At 44.4% G+C, this 19,435-nt stretch overlaps 1 protein-coding gene across 7 annotated transcripts in view; it reads left to right on the top strand.

Annotated features, from left to right (window-relative positions):
• The window catches only part of LOC112225602 (diacylglycerol kinase beta), a 141,743-nt gene extending 136,038 nt beyond the window's left edge, over positions 1-5,705 (top strand). For all 7 annotated transcript variants that reach the window (XM_042306600.1, XM_042306601.1, XM_042306603.1 and 4 more), the window contains one exon: positions 436-5,705. In XM_042306600.1, coding sequence (XP_042162534.1) covers positions 436-534 — 99 coding nt within the window. In that variant the 3' untranslated portion in view covers positions 535-5,705. The remainder of the gene's footprint in view (positions 1-435) is intronic.
• Positions 5,706-19,435: the final 13,730 nt, after the last annotated feature.

The raw sequence follows: 19,435 nt of genomic DNA, 5'->3' as shown, positions 1-19,435 counted from the left end.
CACACAAACTAACCTCACACTACACCTCCACCTTCCTCTCTTCATGCTTCCTATGCCTTTTCAATCTCAGCGCCTCATCCTCCTATACGCAGTAGGACCTGGGGGGTGAGACTGAGCTGAGGCGCTGTGTACTGTCCTTTATTGGTTATTTGGATTTCAAGGTCAGATACTTGCTCTGAAAAGTGACACTTCAATCTGCTGGGTAGCATTAAAACCTTGCTATTTCTTAAGCAGGACAGTGAAATTGTGAAATAACACTGTGTATCTGGTAAATATGTCAAGTGTTTAGAAGTAGAAAAGAAAGTGCAGACTTCTGGACACTTGGCATGTCCTCCAAAATATGAAAAGTGGTGGTTTTGATGATAAAACATGGATATTCTAAAGCAAACTTCCATTGCTAAATATCTTTTTATTTTGTCCCTCCTCACCTTACAGATCAAGATCACACATAAGAACCAGGTTCCCATGCTACTGGGGCCTCCTCAGAAGACCCCCTTCTTCTTCTTCAAGAGACGCAGCAGGAGTCGGGACTGAGTGAGGAGGACACTTCAAACTCCCCCATCTTCACACAAACACAACCCCTCGGCCCCTCCAACACCAACAGATGACTGGACTGGTGAACTGTTCCCCATGGAAGAACTGGACCTTGGGAGAGGAGAGGAGGTGTGGAGGGGATCATTTGGAGAAGGAGAGGATATTCTTAAAAAAGGAAAACAACTCAATAGACATTGCCCCTTGGACCTATGGCACCACTTCAGAATGAACCAACTTTTTCTCAGTGTAATGACCACTTCCTGTGTGTCCATGTTCTAGCTTCTAGAACTTCCTGTTGACTTTGAACTCTGACCCTGCCACCGGCCCACTAGCTCAGTTAACCCAGGCTCCAGACCCAGCTTCAGCCCAAACCCACCAGTACTGACACACTGCCTTGGCAAAACACAGTCCCATCCAACATATAGGTTCATTTAGGGATACTGCCATGATCCTGGAGGGATAAAGAAAGATGGAGGGATAAAGAAACACATAAAGAGAGAGAGAGAAACAGAAGTGGGATAGAAGGAGAGACAGACAGGAAGAAAAGAAAAGAGTAGAAGAGAAGGAGTGAGGGATGGAATGATCAATACAGCAGATGAAAGTAAGGTGTGTGTGTGTGTGTGTGTGTGTGTGTGTGTGTGTGTGTGTGTGTGTGTGTGTGTGTGTGTGTGTGTGTGTGTGTGTGTGTGTGTGTGTGTGTGTGTGTGTGTGTGTGTGTGTAAGTGCTCTCCACTCTTTGAGGAACCCGTTGAATAATGAATCAGAGCTTGTAGAGTATTCACTCCAGTGTCTTTCCACGACGCCAGAACACTGCCTGAGACATGAAACAGAAAGAGGGCCTCTATAATTGACTGCTTTGTTTATGCTTGACGGTGACAACAGGGCAGAATCCACAGCAACAGTGGCCTGGGAAGCATGGGAAACTCAAACTAACATGTAGGGATTTTTTCCCCCCATCATCTTGGCCCACAACAAGCCTATTTAGACTAGAATTTGAAGAATATCAATGGCGTCAGGCCTTGGGGGAAAGGGAAGTCGAAGTGTTTTTATCTCACCATCTTCACTAAGTTACTCAGGGCCATTGTTCTGTCCAGACGGATTCGTGGAACAGAACTCAGTGTAGAGGGGAGACAGGGTAGAGGGGACCTGACTTCCCTATTACTGTAGAGACAGAGATCACTGAGAGCAGAGATGAGCCCTGTGTCCCGATCAGAAAAGCCCAGTAGGACAGCATTAGGAACAGAGCCCAGTGTAGAGGGAGAGGAGACTGAAGGAGGTATGTTAGGTCCTTACTGTAATGTGTTAGGACAGCTATAGATTGAATCAACAAGCCTCACCCAGCAACAGATGTCCCAGAGGACACTTTTAGAGGGTTAGAGATTGAAATGGATCCAGCTAGCTAGAGATAGAATAACAGCCTGACTGCCCCAGGCCTGAGGGGTCTGATTTACCATAGCTTGGACTGGACCTAAATTTAACCTGCTATTTCAGGAGGATCTACACTGTGAAGCACTATTCCTAATTACGGTGTGAAAACATCAGCTCGCTGTCCAAGAGTGCAAAACCCAGGGGCCTGACTGAAAATGGTGGGTGTAATTCCATTCATGTTTGTTGCTGGACCGTACCATTCAGGCAACAGGAAGATATGTTATCAATTCACTGAAAATCACTCTTAAAATCAAACCGAATGGCAAGAGCTGAACAGGCAAGACACCAGTGAGGCAGAGATAGCGTGGCAGCTACTACGATATACCCTTATAGTACTGTCCCAACAATAGTAGCCAACTATATATGTGCAGACACAGTATTTGTATATTGTGGAAATAGGTGTGGTGCACATGAATGTGTTTTTTAATTATATATTATTAGTGTAGAGTTTGAGACTATAGAAGAGCAGATATAGATCAGTGTTCTTTAGTAGGTCACTTCAATGACTCAGTCTGGGGCTGATACACAAAACATCCCCTCTGGCACCATAGCACCCTCGTACCCTAGGATTTATTTTATTTTATTTTTCATTTAACCTTTATTTAAACTAGGCAAGTCAGTTAAGAACAAATTCTTATTTACAATGACGGCCTACCCCAGCCAAACACTGGACCAATTGTGCACCGCCCTATGTAGGATGTAAGGGTTAGGGTGCATGGCACAGGGGGGTGAGAGTGAAGTGAGCCAGCATTCAACACTGAGTGTTTGTCCCAAATGGCACCCTATTCCCTATTCAGTGCACTACTTTTGACCGGCGTAAATCACAAACTGTCATTGTATGCGGGTGAACTTTTGTTGTTTACCTCGAACCCTCACAGTACAGTCCCCACGGTTATAGATACATGGGATATGAATTCGGCAAGATCTCTGGTTACAAGCCAAACCTGAACAAGTGAATGACACAGTATGTAGTGTAATTTTGATGGAATTCCCTTTAAAATGACCAAGGGCCACTTCACCTACCTTGGCATAAAAATGACCATCAGATACAATGACTTGCTCAGGTTCAACTTCAAACCACTACTAGGACTTACCAAACAATTTCACCATTGTCCACTCTGCCAATCTCCCTCGCAGGCCGCATTCATTGACCCCATAGGGCTCTGGTCAAAAGTAGTGCACTGAATAGGGAATAGGGTGCCATTAGGACTGACCCTGAGCTCCGCTTACGGGGCGAGGCTTTGATGTCTTCGGCCCTAGATCCCTTTAAAACCACACTGAGCCGGGACTATCACGTCCAGGACCCACTAAAACAGAGCCACATGTCCAATGACCATGGAGTAGAAGTTAAACAGTCCCAAATGGCACCCTAGTCCTTATATAGTGCACTACTTTGGACCAGAACCCTATCAAAATTATTGCACTATATAGGAATAGGGTGCCATTTGAGACGTAGACTTTACCTCTATGGACCACAGGGTCTGTCTGACCCTGCAACACCTCTAACCAGTACATACAGGCAACATTTCAATGACCACATCACCTCTACTATCATAACATAGAATTGTCGGCCAATGGTCATTGGATATCTGGGCTGATTTTTTTCTTTATGGAGCCTGGATTGAGGCGACTCAGTGAGACGTGTGCATGTTTACATATCACTTTTCATTTACGGGAAATGATTTTCAATTTGAACTGTTATAATTATGTGTATATAGATATTTGTTTATATATTTTATCTGAAGTTACACCACCGCATGCCTGCTGAAACAAAGGAGACAAAGAAATGTCTGTCTGCTTGAGGAGAGACCACGCTGATTGTTGCAACCCCCTCCTTCAAGCTATGACCTGTCCTGCTGTCGGGTCACATTAGCTATTCAACCCCCCCAACTTATCCATTGCTTAAAAACCCATGACCTTGTGTGTTTATTTGTTGTGTTTCCCCATTTGTAGCTAGCATAGCATGTTGGTAATTCTGTGCTAGAACAGGACAGTGTTGGTTTGTCTTAGGTCAAAAGGAAAGAGACTTCCCAGGAGACATGTCCACTATGGCTGCCATTTTGTGACTCATCGTCAGAAGATGGAAGGGGGATGCGGACACGGAACTCAGAACTCTAACCTATCAGCCTATTAATCCTCAATGTTTGTGTCACTCAGTCACCACTCATCTCCAATCCGGTCATCAGAAAATGATCAATAGCCTTAACTAACAAACAAACACACACAAGGTGTCTCTAGTGAATTTTCTGCCAGGACACAACAACGACGGGACACTGACGAAGAAGAAGTTAGTAAAAAGAACAATGATAATGAACTCTCTGTCTCTGTTGCAATAACCCACTGCCATCACTAACCAGCTGCCCGATCCATAACCATCACTGCCTATTGGGATGGGTCCCCTCCACCCACATCTAAGAGGATTTGGTTTAGCCCAGGTTGTCAACAACCACTGTTGAATGTGGCCTCTGACCATCATAGAAACACCAGGGAGGAATGGACTGAGGCCATCCATTATCATGTTGACAGACAGTGGTTGCATCCTAAATGGCATCCTATTCCCAATTAAGTGCACTACTTTTGACCGGAGCACTTTGTGGGCCCTGGTCAAAAGTAGTGGACTATAGGGAATAGGGTGCCATTTGAGTCGCCCTCCATGTTGCAGCAGGGATTTCTATGTACTGCACCTCAGCCACTGTTATAGCCATAAGTGTGTGTCTGTGTCCATGTACATGGTGATCATGATGTGCCTCTGCCTCTGAGGTGACCTAGAGGAGAGCTATATCAAAGAAACGAATAATGATGATAGTATACACAGTCTATTACAATTAGGATAGTTTAATTTTCCACCATTACATATCCACACTCTTCCACTGAATTGAGACACCCAGATGCATAAAAGGGCTCCAAGCATGTCATTTAGAATATGGCCAATACATTGCTGCATTTTATGCAGTATACCAGTTTGGATCATTGAAATGGAGCCAAAGATGGTCCTCATCACCATCCTCCCCATGTGAAACTATTGTCCCCTTGTCTCCACTGTCCCTCCTGACCTTGGTCTTGTCGATCTTCAGAGACTCACAGAGGCAGTGAGGTTTATCGTGCTGTCACTGTTGTTGGTGTCGTCCTATTCTTAGGCCTGGACAGATTAACTAACAGTATTGAGTGACACTAGTGGCCGGGACAGATGCAGTCGAGCTAGAGCCATGCATACAGTCTATATCATTCCCGAGTGTGATGTTCTACATGTATGTTTAAACCCATGGGCCTGTTGTGTTTACCATAGAAATAGCATAGCAATATGATTGGTAAACTCATGGGTACACTCAAAATGGCTGCCAGTCCACTCATTATGGCATCATTGACTTGAATGGGGAGGCCCCGTTCTGTGGTGTTTACCCCCTCAGGGTCAATGTGGCATGTATGTATGTGTGTGTGTGTGTGTGTGTGTGTGTGTGTGTGTGTGTGTGTGTGTGTGTGTGTGTGTGTGTGTGTGTGTGTGTGTGTGTGTGTGTGTGTGTGTGTGTGTGTGTATGTAGCTGTCCATATGCCTGTAGCGCCCGGTGAGGGTCAGGGGCAGACTGTGACAGTAGACCCTGTGATTGGACAAAAAGAAGATATTCTCATATATTCTCGTCTACCCTAGCTGGGTTTATCGTCTGTTTGTTGCCCTCGCCGTTGTGTTTGTTAGCTGTATGTTGGACAAAAGAATAATCAAATAAACAAAGAGGATGAATATGCTATGCACTCTGTTGGGTTATATTTGGTGATATGGTCCAATGAGATGTTTGTTCTTTGATTTTTTATTTATTTATTAGCATCTCCATTAGCCGATGCCAATGGCGACAGCTAGTTCTGTTCTCCACAACATTGCCACACACACACGCACAAAACACACACAACACAGCTGGTTCTGTCTTCTACTTAAATTGATTGGAGTTAAATTGAATCAGACATCGTTTAGCTTTTTTGTTAATAATTAAAAAACATAAAAGCTCTGAGTGGCCCAGCGGTCTAAGGCACTGCATCTCAGTGCTTAAGGCACCACTACCGTCGGCAGGTAGCAGCAGGTAGCCTGGCAGGTAGGAGTGTTGGACCTTTCGGTTGCTGGATCGAATCCCCGAGCTGACAAGGTATAAATCTGTTAACGCAGAAGATGTGGATGTCAATTAAGGCAGCCCCCTGCACCTCTCTGATTCAGAGGGGTTGGTTTAAATGCCCTTGACACATTTCAGTTGAATGCATTCAGTTGTACAACTGACTAGGTATCCTGCATTTCCCTTACAGACCCTGGTTCAATCCTGGGCTGTATCACAACTGGCTTTGATTGGGAGTCCCATAGGGCGGTGCACAATTGGCCCAGCGTGGTTAGGGGAGGGTTTGGCCGGGGTAGGCTGTCATTTTAAATGAAGAATTTGTTCTTAATTGACTTGCCTAGTTAAATGAAGGTTAAATACAACTACTAAATGTTGATGATAAGGAGTGGCAGGAGGAATGAGGTTTCAACACAGGGCACTCATCATGATCACGGAGTCCAATATTATTCTGTATCTTTATTGTGAACAATGCAATGTCAAACTCGAAGAACTTGCTTCTGTTGTGAAGCAGAGGTATTACGAAAATTACTTATCTATATTGAAACATAGATACAGTGGGAAATGCATAGGCTGCAGACACACTAACGAACACACCCATAGCACTGTCTCAGTCAGATGGAGTGAAGAGAGAAGGATGTCACTTTAATGGGATTGAATGAACAAACAGCAGAAGGTCCATGTCCCCCGCACCCATGACACACTACTCCTTCCAACCCATCTCCTCTAGCCATGCTCCTTACCTTCAGGTCCTTCCTACCCACCCCCTCTAGCCGTGCTCCTTACCTTCAGGTCCTTCCCACCCACCCCCTCTAGCCGTACTCCTTACCATCAGGTCCTTCCCACCCACCCCCTCTAGCCGTACTCCTTACCCTCAGGTCCTTCCCACCCACCCCCTCTAGCCGTACTCCTTATCCTCAGGTCCTTCCCACCCACCCCCTGTAGCCATGCTCCTTAGCCTCAGGTCCTTCCCACTCACCCCCTCTAGCCGTACTCCTTACCCTCAGGTCCTTCCCACCTACCCCCTGTAGCCATGCTCCTTACCCTCAGGTCCTTCCCACCCACCCCCTGTAGCCATGCTCCTTACCCTCAGGTCCTTCCCACCCACCCCCTGTAGCCATGCTCCTTACCCTCAGGTCCTTCCCACTCACCCCCTCTAGCCATGCTCCTTACCCTCAGGTCCTTCCCACCTACCCCCTGTAGCCATGCTCTTTACCCTCAGGTCCTTCCCACCCACCCCCTGTAGCCATGCTCCTTACCCTCAGGTCCTTCCCACCCACCCCCTGTAGCCATGCTCCTTACCCTCAGGTCCTTCCCACCCACCCCCTGTAGCCATGCTCCTTACCCTCAGGTCCTTCCCACTCACCCCCTCTAGCCGTACTCCTTACCCTCAGGTCCTTCCCACCCACCCCTGTAGCCATGCTCCTTACCCTCAGGTCCTTCCCACTCACCCCCTCTAGCCGTACTCCTTACCCTCAGGTCCTTCCCACCCACCCCTGTAGCCATTCTCCTTACCCTCAGGTCCTTCCCACCCACCCCCTGTAGCCATGCTCCTTACCCTCAGGTCCTTCCCACCCACCCCCTGTAGCCATGCTCCTTACCCTCAGGTCCTTCCCACTCACCCCCTGTAGCCATGCTCCTTACCCTCAGGTCCTTCCCACTCACCCCCTCTAGCTGTACTCCTTATCCTCAGGTCCTTCCCACCTACCCCTGTAGTCATGCTCCTTACCCTCAGGTCCTTCCCACTCACCCCCTCTAGCCGTACTCCTTACCCTCAGGTCCTTCCCACCTACCCCCTGTAGCCATGCTCCTTACCTTCAGGTCTTTGGGCCCACACACACGCACGCAAGGTTGTCCCAGCCCACCATAAAATTCAGCTTTGTTTTGCCTATGCCTGAGATATGAGGCCTAGAGCCAAAGATACCCAAACTTAACATGTTTACTTTCCACTTACACCCTTCGAAAGAGTCATGAAGTCTTAATGTTTATTCCTAAGCAACCCCATACTGTGCCCTCACCTTCAGTCAATCCCTAAAATACAGGCACTTGCGCTGAGAACCCCAAACTATCTAATAAAATCTAATGCAAAGAACGCTGGGCTATGTCTTTGTCATGAGGAGTGTATTCATGAACATATGGAGAGCCCTCGCCTCTCTCCGGTGTGTAATTGCATATTTACAGGCTCCTACAGAGACAGGTGTTTGAGCAGAAAGGGAGAGTAGAGCTCTCTCTGGGTGTGTCCTAAATGGCACCCTATTCCCAGTATATTGCACTACTTTTGACCAGAGCCCAGTTACCTGTAAGTGCCAGTGGTGTTACCCATGGTATTACCTGTGATGTTACCCTTGGTAAGGACTCAGAAAATTCAGAAATCTATGCTTCAAGATTGTTTTGATCACACGGACTGGGACATTTTGGTCACACGGACACATCACATTGATTCGGTGGCTGAGTATATCAGGAAGTGCCTAGAGGATCTTTTTCCCATTGTGACGATTATAAACTGTGGATAGATGACAGCATTCACCCAAAACTGAAAGCGCTAACCATAACATGTAACTACGGCAAGGTGACTGGGAACATGGACAAGTACAAACAGTTCAGCTATGCCCTCCGTAAGGCAATCACACAGGCAAATGTCAGTACAGAGACAAATTGGAGTCGCAATTCAACAGACACAAGACGTATGTGGCAGGGACTCCAGACAATCATGGATTATAAAAGGGAAAAACAGTCACGTCGCGGACACCAATGCCTTGCTCCCAGACAAGATAAAAACCTTCGCCCAGCTGGCATCCCTAGCCACATCCTCAGAGCATGTGCAGACCAGCTGGCTGGAGTGTTTATGGACATACAGTATTCAATCTCTCCCCATTGCAGTCTGTTTGTCCCCACTTGCTTCAAGATGTCCACCACTTTTCCTGTACCCAAGAAAGCGAAGGTAGCTGAATTATATGACTATCGCCCCTTAACACTCACTTCTGTCATCATGAAGTGCTTTGAGAGGCTAGTTAAGGATCATATCACCTCCACCTTACCCACTGCCCAAGACCCACTACAATTTGCATACCGCCCCAACAGATCCACGGATGACGCAATCACCATCGCACTACACACTGCCCTATCTCATCTGGACAAGAGAAATACCTTTGTAAGAATGCAGTTTGTTGACTGCAGCTCAGCCTTCAACAACATAGTACCCTCCAAGCTTATCACTCAGCTCGGGCCCTGGGTCTGAACCCGGCTTTTGCAACTGGGTCCTGGACTTCCTGACGGGACGACCCCAGGTGGTGAAGATAGGCAACAACACCTACACTACGCTGATCCTCAACACCAGGGCCCCACAGTGGTGTGGGCACAGCCCCCTCCTGTACTCCCTGTTCACCCATGACTGAGTGGCCACGCACGTCTCCAACTCAATCATCGAGGTTTTAGACGACACAACAGTGGTAGGCCTGATTACCATCAACGACAAGACAGCCTACAGGGAAGAGGTGAGGGCCCTGGCCGCGTGGTGCCAGGAAAATAATATCTCCTTCAACGTCAACAAAAAAAACGACAGCAGTGAAAAGCTTCAAGTTTCTCGACTTGTACATCACTGGCAACTTGAAATGGTCCATCCACACAGACAGTGTTGTGAAGAAGGCGCAACAGCACCTCTTGAACCTCAGGATGCTGAAGAAATTTGGCTTGGCCCCTAAGACCCTCACAAACTTCGACATATGCACCATTGAGAGCATTATGTCGGGCTGTATCACCGCCTGGTCAGCCCAACGCATCACTGGGGGCACACTGCATGCCCTCCAGGACATCTATAACACCCGGTGTCACAGGAATGGCAAGCATATCATCAAGGACCTCAGCCATCTGAAACACAGCCTTTTCACCCCTCTACAATCTAGATAGTTGACACAGTACAGATGCAACAAAGCTGGGACCAAAGTACTGAAAAACAGCTTTTATCTACAGGCCATTACTGTTAAATAGTCACCACTAGCCGGCCTTTGCCAAGTACCCTGCCCTGAACTTCAGTCACCGTTACTAGCCGTCTACCACACGGTACTCAACCCTGCACCTCAGAGACTGCTACCCTATGTCCAGTGCCTTCGGAAAATACAGTATTCAGATCCCTTGACTTTTTCCACATTTTATGTTACAGCGTTATTCTAAAAAAATTTTTTTTTTTTAATACAACAATCTTCACACGATACCCCATAATGACAAAGCGAAAACAGGTTTTTAGAAAATTTTGCAAATGTATAAAAAAAACAGAAATACCTTATTTCCATGAGTATTCAAACCCTTTGCTATGAGACTTGAAATTGAGCTCAGGTGCATCCTGTTTCCATTGACCATCCTTGAGATGTTTCTACAACTTGGAGTCCACTGGTGGTAAATTCAATTGATTGGACATGATTTGGAAAGACACACACCTGTCTATATAAGGTCCCACAGTTGCCAGTGCATGTCAGAGCAAAAACCAAGCCATGAGGTCAAAGAAGTTGCTCCGAGATAGGATTGTGTCAAGGCATAGATCTGTGGAAGGGTACCAAAAAAATTCTGCAGCATTGAAGGTCCCCAAGAACACAGTGGACTCCACCATTCTTAAATGGAAGAAGTTTGGAACCACCAAGACTCTTCCTAGAACTGGCCGCCCGGCCAAACTGAGCAATTGGGGGAGAAGGGCCTTGGTCAGGGAGGTGACAAACAACTCGATGGTCACTCTGACAGAGCTGCAGTGTAACTTTGTGGAGATGGGAGAACCTTCCAGAAGGACAACCATCTCTGCAGCCTTCCAGCATTCAGGCCTTTATGGTAGAGTATCCAGACGGAAGCACCTCCTCAGAAAAAGGCACACGACAGCCTGCTTTGCTTCGGGACAAGTCCCGTGTCCTTGAGTGGCCCAGCTAGAGTCCGGACTTGAACCCGATCGAATATCTCTGGAGACACCTGAAAATAGCTGTGGAGCAACGCTCCCCATCCAACCTGACAGAGCTTGAGAGGATCTGCAGAGAAGAATGGAAGAAACTCCCAAAATACTGGTGTGCCAAGCTCATACCCAAGAATAGTCAATGCTGTAATCACTGCCAAAGGTGCACAAAGTACTGGGTAAAGGGTCTGAGTTGATGCATAAATTGATGTAAAAAATGTATCACTAGCCACTTTAAACAATGCCACTTAATATAATGTTTACATACCCTACATTACTCATCTCATATGTATATGTACACCCCTCACATTTTTGTAAATATGAGTATGTCCTTTCATGTGACAACAATGTAAAGTAGTGAGTGTACAGCTTGTATAACAGAGTAAATTTGCTGTCCCCTCAAAATAACTCAACACACAGCCATTAATGTCTAAACCGCTGGCAACAAAAGTGAGTACACCCCTAAGTGAAAATGTCCAAATTGGGCCCAAAGTGTCAATATTTTGTGTGGCCACCATAATTTTCCAGCACTGCCTTAACCCTCTTGGGCATGGAGTTCACCAGAGATTCACAGGTTGCCACTGGAGTCTTCTTCCACTCCTCCATGACGACATCACAGAGCTGGTGGATGTTAGAGACCTTGCACTCCTCCACCTTCCGTTTGAGGATGCCCCACAGATGCTCAATAGGGTTTAGGTCTGGAGACATGCTTGGCCAGTCCATCACCTTTACCCTCAGCTTCTTTAGCAAGGCAGTGGTCGTCTTGGAGGTGTGTTAGGGGTCGTTAACATGTTGGAATGCTGCCCTGCGGCCCAGTCTCCGAAGGGAGGGGATCATGCTCTGCTTCAGTATGTCACAGTACATGTTGGCATTCATGGTTCCCTCAATGAACGGTAGCTCCCCAGTGCTTGTCTTCAGCAAACTGTTTGCGGGCTTTCTTGTGCATCATCTTTAGAAGAGGCTTCCTTCTGGGACGACAGCCATGCAGACCAATTTGATGCAGTGTACGGCGTATGTTCTGAGCACTGACAGGCTGACCCCCACCCCTTCAACCTCTGCAGCAATGCTGGCAGCACTCATACGTCTATTTCCCAAAGACAACCTCTGGATATGACGCTGAGCACGTGCACTCAACTTCTTTGGTCGACCATGGCGTGGCCTGTTCTGAGTGGAACCTGTCCAGTTAAACCGCTGTATGGTCTTGGCCACCGTGCTGCAGCTCAGTTTCAGGGTCTTGGCAATCTTTTTATAGCCCAGGCCATCTTTATGTAGAGCAACCATTCTTTTTTCAGATCCCCAGTGAGTTCTTTGCCATGAGGTGCCATGTTGAACTTCCAGTGACCAGTCAGTATGAGGGAGTGTGAGAGCGATGACACCAAATTTAACACACCTGCTCCCCATTCACACCTGAGACCTTGTAACACTAACGAGTCACATGACACCGGGGAAGGAAAATGGCTAATTGGGCCCAATTTGGACATTTTCACTTAGGGGTGTACTCATTTTTGTTGTCAGCATTTTAGACATTAATGGCTGTGTGTTGAGTTATTTTGAGGGGACAGCAAATGTACAAGCTGTACACTCACTACTTTACATTGTAGCAAAGTATCATTTCTTCAGTGTTGTCACATGAAAATATATACTCAAATATTTACAAAAATGTGAGGGGTCACTTTTGTGACATACTGTATATACTGTACATTATATAATCTACTGCATCTTTATGTAATACATGTATCACTAGCCACTTTAAACTATGCCACTTTGTTTACATACCCTACTCATCTCATATGTATATACTGTACTTGATACCATCTACTGCATCTTGCCTATGCCGTTCTGTACCATCACTCATTCATATATCTTTATGTACATATTATTTATCCCTTTAAACTTGTGTGTATAAGGTAATAGTTGTGGAATTGTTAGGTTAGATTACTCAATGGTTATTTTTTAAATATTTTTTAACTAGGCAAGTCAGTTAAGAACAAATTCTTATTTTCAATGACAGCAATGGGTTAACTGTCTATTCAGGGGCAACTCAGGGGTTTGAACTTGCAACCTTCCGGTTATTAGTCCAACACTCTAACCACTAGGCTACCCTGACTCCCCTGCATTGTCAGAACTAGAAGCACAAGCATTTAGCTACACTCGCATTAACATCTGCTGACCATGTGTATGTGACAAATAAAATTTGATTTGAAAAAAAAAAAAAAAAAGTCAAGGTGTCTGAATACTTTCCAAAGGCACTGAACATAGTCATTGAACACTGGTCACTTTAATTTTTTTAAAACTGATTTTACCTACTTCATATGTCCATACTGTAGTCAAGGCTCATCCTATATAACTACTACACCTATTCATATACTGTCCATAATTTCTATACACACCTTCATATACAGTTGAAGTCAGAAGTTTACATACACCTTAGCCAAATACATTTAAACTCATTTTTTCCACAATTCCTAACATTTAATCCAAGTAAAAATTCCCTGGTTTAGGTCAGTTAGGATCACCACTTTATTTAAAAAATGTGAAATGCCAGAATAATAGTAGAGAGAATGATTTATTTCAGCTTTTATCTCTTTCATCACATTCCCAGTGGGTCAGAAGTTTACATACACTCAATTAGTATTTGGTAGCATTGCCTTCAAATTGTTTAACTTGGGTCAAACATTTCGGGTAGCCTTCCACAAGCTTCCCACAACAAGGTTGTCCTCCTGACACAGCAGGTATAACTGAGTCAGGTTTCTAGCCCTCCTTGCTCGCACACGCTTTTTCAGTTTTGCCCTAAACAATTCTATAGGATTGAGGTCAGGGCTTTGTGATGGCCACTCCAATACCTTGGCTTTGTTGTCCTTAAGCCATTTTGCCACAACTTTGGAAGTATGCTTGGGGTCATTGTCCATTTTGGAAGACCCATTTATGACCAAGCTTTAACTTCCAGACTGATGTCTTGATGTTGCTTCAATATATCCACATAATTTTCCTACCTCATGATGCCATCTATTTTGTGAAGTGCACCAGTCCCTCCTGCAGCAAAGCACCCCCACAACATGATGCTGCCACACCCGTGCTTCACAGTTGGGATGGTGTTCTTCGGCTTGCAAACCTCCCCCTTTTTCCTCCAAACATGATGATGGTCATGATGGCCAAACAGTTCTATTTTTGTTTCATCAGACCAGAGCACATTTCTCCAAAAAGTACGATCTTTGTCCCCATGTGCAGTTGCAAACCATAGTCTGGCTATTTGATGGCGGTTTTGGAGCAGTGGCTTCTTTCTTGCTAAGCGGCCTTTCAGGTCCATATATGTCGATATAAGACTCATTTTACTGTGGATATACATACTTTTGAATCTGTTTCCTCCAGCATCTTCACAAGGTCCTTTGCTGTTGTTCTGGGATTGATTTGCACTTTTCGCACCAAAGTACGTTCATCTCTAGGAGACAGAACACGTATCCTTCCTGAGCGGTATGATGGCTATGTGGTCCCATGGTGTTTATACTTGCATACTATTGTTTGTACAGGTGAACGTGGTACCTTCAGGCGTTTGGAAATTGCTCCCAAGGATGAAACAGACTGGATGTATACAATTTATTTTATGAGGTCTTCGCTGATTTCTTTTGATTTTCCCATGATGTCAAGCAGAGGCACTGAGTTTGAAGGTAGGCTTTGAAATACATCCACAGATACACCTCGAATTGACTCAAATTATATCAATTAGCCTATCAGAAGCTTCTAAAGTCATGTCATAATTTTCTGGAATTTTCCAAGCTGTTTAAAGGCACAGTCAACTTTGTGTATGTAAACTTCTGACCCACTGGAACTGTGATACAGTGAATTATAAATTTCCTTCTTGGTCAAATAGCCCTTACACAGCCTGGAGGTGTGTTGGGTCATTGTCCTGTTGAAAAACAACAAGCGCAAACCACTAAGCGAAAACCAGGTGGGATGGCGTATTGCTGCAGAATGCTGTGGTAGCCATGCTGGTTAAGTGAGCCTTGAATTCTAAATAAATCACTGACAATGTCACCAGTAAAGTACCCACACCTCACACCTCCTCCTCCATGCTTCACTGTGGGAACAACACATGCAGAGATCATCCGTTCACCTACACACCGTCTAACAAAGACACAGCGGTTGGAAACAAAAATCTCAGATTTGGACTCATCAGACCAGAGCAGCTCACAGATTACTGTACCTGTACATAGCCCACCTATAATTTAGCCCAAACAACTACCTCTTTCCCTACTGGATTTTATTTATTTATTTATTTATTTATTTATTTTGCTCCTTTGCTCCTTTGCACCCCATTATTTTTTATTTCTACTTTGCACATTCTTCCACTGCAAATCTACCATTCCAGTGTTTTACTTGCTATATTGTTTTTACTTTGCCACCATGGCCTTTTTTTGCCTTTACCTCCCTTATCTCACCTCATTTGCTCACATCGTATATAGACTTGTTTATACTGTATTATTGACTGTATGTTTGTTTTACTCCATGTGTAACTCTGTGTCGTTGTATGTATCGAACTGCTTTACTTTATCTTGGCCAGGTCACAATTGTAAATGAGAACTTGTTCTCAACTTGCCTACCTGGTTAAATAAAGGTAAAATAAAAAATAAAATAAAATAAAGACCAAAGGACAGATTTTCCCTGGTCTAAAGTCCATTCCTAGTGTTTGTTGGCTAGTGTTTGTTGGTCCAAGCAAGTCTCTTCTTATTATTGGTGTCCTTTAGTAGTGGTTTCTTTGCAGCAATTCAACCTTGAAGGACTGATTCACACAGTCTCCTCTGAAAGTATGATGTTGAGATGTGTCTGCTACTTGAACTCTGTGAAGCATTTATTTGGGCTGCAATTTCTGAGGCTGGTAACTCTAATGAACGTATCCTCTGCAGCAGAGGTAACTCTGGGTCTTCCTTTCCTGTGGCGGTCCTCATGAGAGACAGTTTCATCATAGCACTTGATGGTTTTTGCGACTGCACTTGAAGAAAATGTCAAAGTTCTTGAAATGTTCCATATTGACTGACCTTCATGTCTTAAAGTAATGATGGACTGTCGTTTCTCTTTGCTTATTTGAGCTGCTCTTGCCATAATATGGACTTGCTTTTTTACCAAATGGGGCTATCTTCTGTATACCACCCCTACCTTGTCACAACACAGCTGATTGGCTCAAACGCATTAAGAAGGGGAAAAAATCCACAAATTAACTTTTAACAAGGCACACTGTCACATTCGTCATAAGGATCAGACCAAGGCGCAGTAGAGTTCCACATAATTTTTATAAACTAAAATTCACCTAACAAAACAACAAACAACCAAACGAAACGTGAAGCTATACAAATAGTGCTGACAGGCAACTAAACATAGACAAGATCCCACAAACCCAAAAGAGGAAAAATGGTTACCTAAATTTGATCCCCAATCAGTGACAACGATAAACAGCTGTCTCTGATTGGGAACCATATCAGGCCATCATAGAAATACAAAAAACCCTAGATGATCAAAACTAGAGTACCCACTCTAGTCACACCCTGACCTAACCAAAATATATAGAAAAACAGGGATATCTAAGGTCAGGGCGTGACACACACCTGTTAATTGAAATGCATTCCAGGTGACTACCTCATGAAGCTGGTTGAGAGAATGCCAAGAGTGTGCAAAGCTGTCATCTAGGTAAAGGGTGGCTACTTTAAGAATCTCAAATATAAAATATATTTTGATTTGTTGAACATGTTTTGGTTACTACATGATTCCATATGTTTTATTTCATAGTTTTGATGTCTTCACTATTATTTGACAGTGTAGAAAATAGTAAAAATAAAGAAAAACCCTTGAATGAGTAGGTGTGTCCAAACTTTTTACCGGTACTGAATATTTTTATATTCCGCACTCTGACATTTCTTAATTCCATCGTTAACATTTTGGGGATTTGCGTGTATTGTTTTGTATTGTTAGGTATTACTGCAATGTTGGAGATACGAACATAAGCATTTCACTACACCTGTGATAACAACTGCAGAATATGTGTAAGCGACCAATAACATTTCATTTGTACATTACCATATAAAAAGGTACACCATTAAACTAAAGTAACTGACAGGTTACTGGCTGCCAGGAAGTTACCTTAAAAGAAAGTTATAATTTTTACAGTGTAATTATACACCTGGAAGCCCCACAGAGACAGAGCCTTTGGCTGGGAGTCTTTTCTTCAGCTGAGATCATAAGGCAGGAATTATCTCTCTGTGAAGTGTCCCAAATGGCACCCTAATCCCTATGCCTATAGGGCTCTGGTCAAGAGTAGTGCACTACCTAGCGAATAGGGGGTCACTTGGGACGCTTGGGACTTTGTGAAGCTATTAATAGCAAGGCAAGACAAGTCGCATCTCGTCTAGCGTCGCAGGGAGCATCAGTTGCCCTCAGCACTGATTTTGCCAGTTTTTCATTATCTTGGAAATAGCACATTCACAGTCAGGCATTCCCTTTGGTACGACCGCCAAGAAGACATTCAATGATTAAGATATGAGAGTGGTACTACAGTGGTACTACAGTATAATGATCCAGCTGTGACGGGACCTAGTTTGCTGGAGTGTGGAATGAGAGATGGGCGTAACAAGGGACCCTGTAGAAAGGACCAGGTATAGCCAAGATTTGATAAGGCTTTAGTGAAGGCTATTTCTCAAGAGCAGCTTCCATACTTTCATTACTTTATTGTATGAATGTTACTGTGTTGTTCCTATATTTTTCCTCATTGTGGGCTAAAATAGCACCTAATTAACAAACACAAACAGATCCCTGGTATACCAGCAGGAGTTAACGGGACATCACCTTGTGTCTGTGTGTGAGAAGACGAAGAGCTGGATTAGTTCATAAGGAGCAGAGATCTGCTATCCTAGTGGTTTGTTTGTGTCACGCTGACCCAGTCCCTGCTGACACCAGTAAGGTTGGCCCAGGACAGGAAACAGGAAATAATGCTGCTCCCTGCAGGCCTCCTCCAGACGGACGCTCTCCGACACAGAGGTCCTTCAGGAGTGGGTTGCATTTGTACACACGCAGGATGCATAACTGTGGCATGCCATGTGGCACGAGTCACTGTGTGTGTTGCGTTTATTTAAGGAAAGAATAGAAATAGAAACACAATATGCCCCTGCTACCTCCAACCCCGATACACACACACACCTCCTACCACATCCGCACCAACAGAGAGACAGGACATACAGATCAAATCAAATCAAGCTTTATTAATACAGCAAATGTCAGACATGGAATGCAACGCAATGTGCTTTACAGGAGAAAAACAATTAAAATCAATGAAAATGAAAGCTGAAATATTTACTACAGTACACAGCAAACAGAAGATAAAAACAGAAGAATGACACAAACTTAAAAACACCCTCAGGAAAAGCAAAGCTAAAAATATGTGTTTTAAGATCTCTTTTAAATATGTCCACAGTTTCGGCCCCCTTCAGGTTCTCTGGCAGCCTATTCCAGATGCTGGGGGCATAATAACTAAAGGCTGCCTCTCCATGCCTCTTGGTCCTGGGCTTTGGAATAGTTAAAAGGCCAGTGCCAGAGGACCTGAGGGACCTACTGGGTACATAACTCAAAAGCATGTCTGACATGTATTGGGGTGCACAATTGTGGATTGGTTTAAAAACCAATAGAAGAATCTTAAAACGTATTCTAAAGCTCACAGCCAGCCAGTGCAGAAACCTTTAAACCGGTGTAATGTGTGCTCTCCGTCTGGTCTTGGTCAGTACCCACGCTGAGGCATTCTGTATGTTTTGCAGTTAACCAGTGGCTTTCTTGGGTAGACCAGACTGGAGAGCATGACAGTAGTCAAGCCTGCTTGTAATAAAAGCATGGATGAGTCTCTCTGTATCAACCTGAGAGAGAAACGGCCACACCTTTGTAATGTTTCTCAGGTGGTAAAAAGCTATTTTGGACACATTCCGAATGTGTGATTCGAAATTCAGTTCAGAATCTAAAGTATCACTTAGGTTTTTTACCTGGTGATTTATCTTTATTGCCCGTGAATTAAAATTTGGTGGCTAAATTCTCTCTCTGTGCATTGGCTCTAACAATAAGTATCTAGGTCTTGTCTTGATTTAGCTGGAGCAAGTTGTGAGCCATCCAAGTATTGAAATCACTAATTCAGTGTAATAGTTTATCCATGGAGCTAAAATACTTTCGTAACACAGAAATGTAATGGTGCGTGTCATCTGCGTAGCAGTGAAAATCAATGCTGTGCTTTCTGATAACGCTGCCAAGGGGTAACACAAACTCAGCAAAAAAAGAAACATCCTTTTTTTCAGGACCCTGTCTTTCAAAGATAATTCATAAAAATCCAAATAACTTCACAGATCTTCATTGTAAAGGGTTTAATCATGTCTGAGATAAGGCGGAGCTTTACCTAGTAAAGACTTATAGATGACCTGGAGCCAGT

The sequence above is a fragment of the Oncorhynchus tshawytscha genome, linkage group LG26 (genome assembly GCF_018296145.1).
Source record: "Oncorhynchus tshawytscha isolate Ot180627B linkage group LG26, Otsh_v2.0, whole genome shotgun sequence".
NCBI classification, from domain to species: domain Eukaryota; kingdom Metazoa; phylum Chordata; class Actinopteri; order Salmoniformes; family Salmonidae; genus Oncorhynchus; species Oncorhynchus tshawytscha.
The sequence above is the reverse complement of the archived record's forward strand: the minus strand, read 5'-3'. Positions and strand labels throughout refer to the sequence as shown.